This window comes from Dipteris shenzhenensis, chromosome 8 (genome assembly GCF_047967505.1).
Source record: "Dipteris shenzhenensis isolate YYH24624 ecotype China chromosome 8, Dip_SZ_1.0, whole genome shotgun sequence".
NCBI lineage: Eukaryota > Viridiplantae > Streptophyta > Polypodiopsida > Gleicheniales > Dipteridaceae > Dipteris > Dipteris shenzhenensis.
In genome coordinates, this window is record NC_141603.1 from 21958446 (window position 1) to 21961923 (window position 3478).

The window sequence follows — 3478 nt, forward strand, 5'->3', positions numbered from 1 at the left end:
TTGTTGAGGGAAATTGACCCCATACCTCTCCATGCTCCTCAAGCTCTCTTGGATGTTGGAATGTGCACAAGTTTTGATTCCTATCATGGAGATTTTTAGCGAGTCCTTGTTTGTATTCACAAGCTAGCTATCTAGTAACATAAGTCGTTTCTTGTTTATTTGTTTGTTTTCTTTATTTAAACTAAGCAACAGGGATGATTTTTTCATTTCAGGTTCATTGGAGCGATGGAGAGAGAGAGAGAGAGAGAGAGGGGGGGAGGGAGGGGAGAGAGAGAGAGAGAGAGAGAGAGAGAGGGGGGGGGAGATAGGTATAGAGAGAGAGAGAGAGAGAGAGGGGGGGGGGAGATAGGGAGCCTAGCAGCCTAACGGTTGTCTTATTATATTGCTATGGGCTCCATCGAGTTGAGAAACATAGAATTGCTATTTCTCTTTTTGGTTGTCATTCCTTTTGCGTCAATCGTTATTATGTTCTAAGATAGTGCATGGATTATTGCCAACATAGAACTCTTATTTTCCTTTGACAAACTGAGATGTTACTTGCTTTGACTGAGAATTCTAGCAAACTTACAATGGAGATATATATATATATATATATAGATAGATAGATAGATAGAGAGAGAGAGAGAGAGAGAGAGAGAGATTAGTGCATGTGCGTGTGCATCATGAGGGACACAATCAAAGGAAGAGAGAGAGAGAGAGAGAGAGAGAGAGAGAGAGAGCATTTGTGTGTGTGCAAGAAGGGGGGTGGGTGTTGTGCGAATGCTTTGCCTCTCTTCTAACTGAATAGTTCAGTAAAACTGAGCATAGAGCCAAGCCAAGTGGTGCCTATGCTGGAGGATTTTGAAACTTGAAATTCTATTGCTAGAAATTACAAACATTTTAAAATCTCACTTTGAGACCCAGCGGAGCGGGTCTTTAACTCGTCGTAGACGGGTCATGCTACTCGTGATCAATGATTTTACTTGAACATACTCTTTACGTATGGGTTTTAATAGTGAACCCGCCCATCTTCATAAGAAAATATTCTCTAATTAATCCAAGATAGGCTGTTGAATATGTGGGACAAAATGGCCTCATGGACAACTCATGTCAACTCATGTTGAGTATTTATTAAGGAACATTTTGATTAATCAATCTCAATATGTAGCAAGGAAGTCTCGGTCTTGAGTAAGCCTTTGCAAGGTGCTAGAAGCCAAGCACATGCATACTTCCACATCACCAGGAGCCTCTGGGTTGCCACCAAATAAAACTATCTCGCCATTGCCCTCAACCTTGGCAGAGCGAACAGCAGCTGGTCGCCCCCACCCATAATCCACTTGGTACACTGGGAATCTTGGCGAGCTTGCCACATTCATAGTTATGCCCATTGGCTTGAAGTCACGCACCACGCGGTTGTCATGTAGCTCAAGCCAATGCATGAATGCTCGTAAGTTGCTCTCTTCGCATCGTTCGATGGCGGCGTGGATCCGATGGGCGATCTCACGGACTCCCTCGGAGCGGAGTGTGCCAACAGTAGTGTAAGCGAGGTCAAACGTAATGACGTTGCCGAAGTAGCTAGGTGGGAGGGGGGGAGAGAGGCGGGAGCGGCAATTGGCAAGGATGGCGAGGTAAGTGGGCTCCGAGGGCAGAGATAGGCGAGCGAGGGCGAAGTGGTGCCAGAAGTGGGAGCAGAGGACCTCGTAAGTGGAGCGAGAGGGGGAACCAGCGAGGCGTTTGAGATGTTGGATGGAGGAAGAGGAGATGCGGAAGAGGGCCTGAACCAAGGGATCATCGTCTTCACCGTTGCCGTTATCTTTCCCGGTCGTCTTCTCCGACGCGTCCGTCTCCTTGTTTCTTTCCTCTTCTGCTCTTTCGAAAATCTCCTTGAAGCCTAGTTTCGCCTTCTCCTCTGATGGGTTCTTCAGCTCTAACCTTCTCCTATCGTGTAGTGGCTCCATTGATAGCTCCACCCCCCTCGCAATCTCCCCCCATGCCACCATAAAATTCCACAGTGATTGCCCGTCCGCCACCACATGGCTCTGCGCTACCGCCACCGCTAGCCCTCCGTCCGAGAATCGTGTTGCCTGCCCAACAACATCATTCAATCAGTTCCGCAATCAATCAGTTCTTCTACATGGTTGCATACAGTCCCATATTCCCATCTCTACGTAGCCTCACGAGCAACAACTAAAATGGTCCTCCTCAGCAGCTAAAAATCATCGAGAATTCCAGGAAACGCATGCACCCATCTGAAATTCCACATCGAATACCTTCTACTTCAAGCTCGAAAGCAGTTCGAAATCTCAAAGGCCCAGTGTAGACCACATCCACAATCGACACTTTCAGACTAGCTAATTCACACATCTACGCACAGTTTGAGACCGTAAGAAACCTTATGTCAACTTAATCGTTCTCACGGATATATGCCTCGCTCACCTGCACCGATAGCAAAGGGCTCTTGTATAGGCTTTCGCCTTTGTGATCCACGCGCTGGCATAGGTTGTCGAAAAACGTTTTCATCTGGAAGCCATCTTGTTCGAGATAGTTCAAAGGAAAATCGATCGAAGCCTCCACGAATTCAACGCCCTTGTCGTTGCAATCGATCACCAGTCGTCTGTCCTCTCCTAGTGCCAATCTTCCCGCCCAGGGATAGTAATGGACAAGCACATGCGACAGGCTTGTTTTCAAAGTATCAATTGCGTTTGACAGACCTTGAAAGCTGGTCTTGTAAAATATAACTCTCCGGTTGTAGTGTATGTCCTGCCAGAAAATATCGAGACTCGGGAGAAACATATGCCCTTTCTGAGTGGGCGTGACCGGCACTACCACGGACTTTTCCAGCAAAATCACTCGAGGATCCGACTCCATTGCCTTTCTACTTCAGAGAAATCGGGAAAGCAGGAGATTCTGGGCTTTCAAACTCGACTAGCTCAATTCAGATCGAATAGAGTTGAGCGACAGTACAACAGCACAGGCCGCGACTACTTGTACCAGCTATCACTGATTTGCGTGAGGGAGTAGTCTTTGATAATCAGAACAACTCCAAAGCATTCCTGACTTCCAAAATGTGAAGCACTGGTGTCAAAGACGAGGCCGACCGTAGATAGTCTAGAAAGGCGTCAAAATCGTACTGTTGGGAAATGGCGGAAGCTTCAGAGGGACTTGCAGGTGGGTAGCCCAAGTGACTTTTAAATTGGAAACCTGGAGATTACGGTTCTGCAGATCCCCACAAGAACGCCTCGGCCCTCGAAGCTCCAACCTGAGCTCACGCATGACATACGCTTTGACTGAACGTGATCATCTAGTCCGTGATATCCACGAAAACGTTAAACGTAAAGTCATCGATGTTTCTTTTTTTAAGCACTCCTCATAGGACGGAGTGCTTGCTTAATGATTTCTTTTCAGAATTTTCCAAGTCATTCATGTGGCTTGCCCTAGATGGTGAGTGGAAAAGGGGACGAATTGCAAGCTGCGAGAGAGAGAAGGAGAAGGAGAAGGA

At 47.0% G+C, this 3478-nt stretch overlaps 1 protein-coding gene across 1 annotated transcript; it reads right to left on the minus strand.

Annotated features, from left to right (window-relative positions):
- Positions 1–1039: 1039 nt before the first annotated feature.
- On the minus strand, positions 1040–3152 carry LOC147899278 (BAHD acyltransferase DCR-like). Its single transcript, XM_087378329.1, has 2 exons — positions 2416–3152; positions 1040–2063 (listed from the first exon to the last, which is right to left on the minus strand). Exons 1-2 carry the CDS (start codon positions 2845–2847, stop codon positions 1137–1139), a joined length of 1359 nt encoding a protein of 452 aa, XP_087234455.1. The 5' UTR covers positions 2848–3152; the 3' UTR covers positions 1040–1136.
- Between the last annotated feature and the right edge of the window lie 326 nt (positions 3153–3478).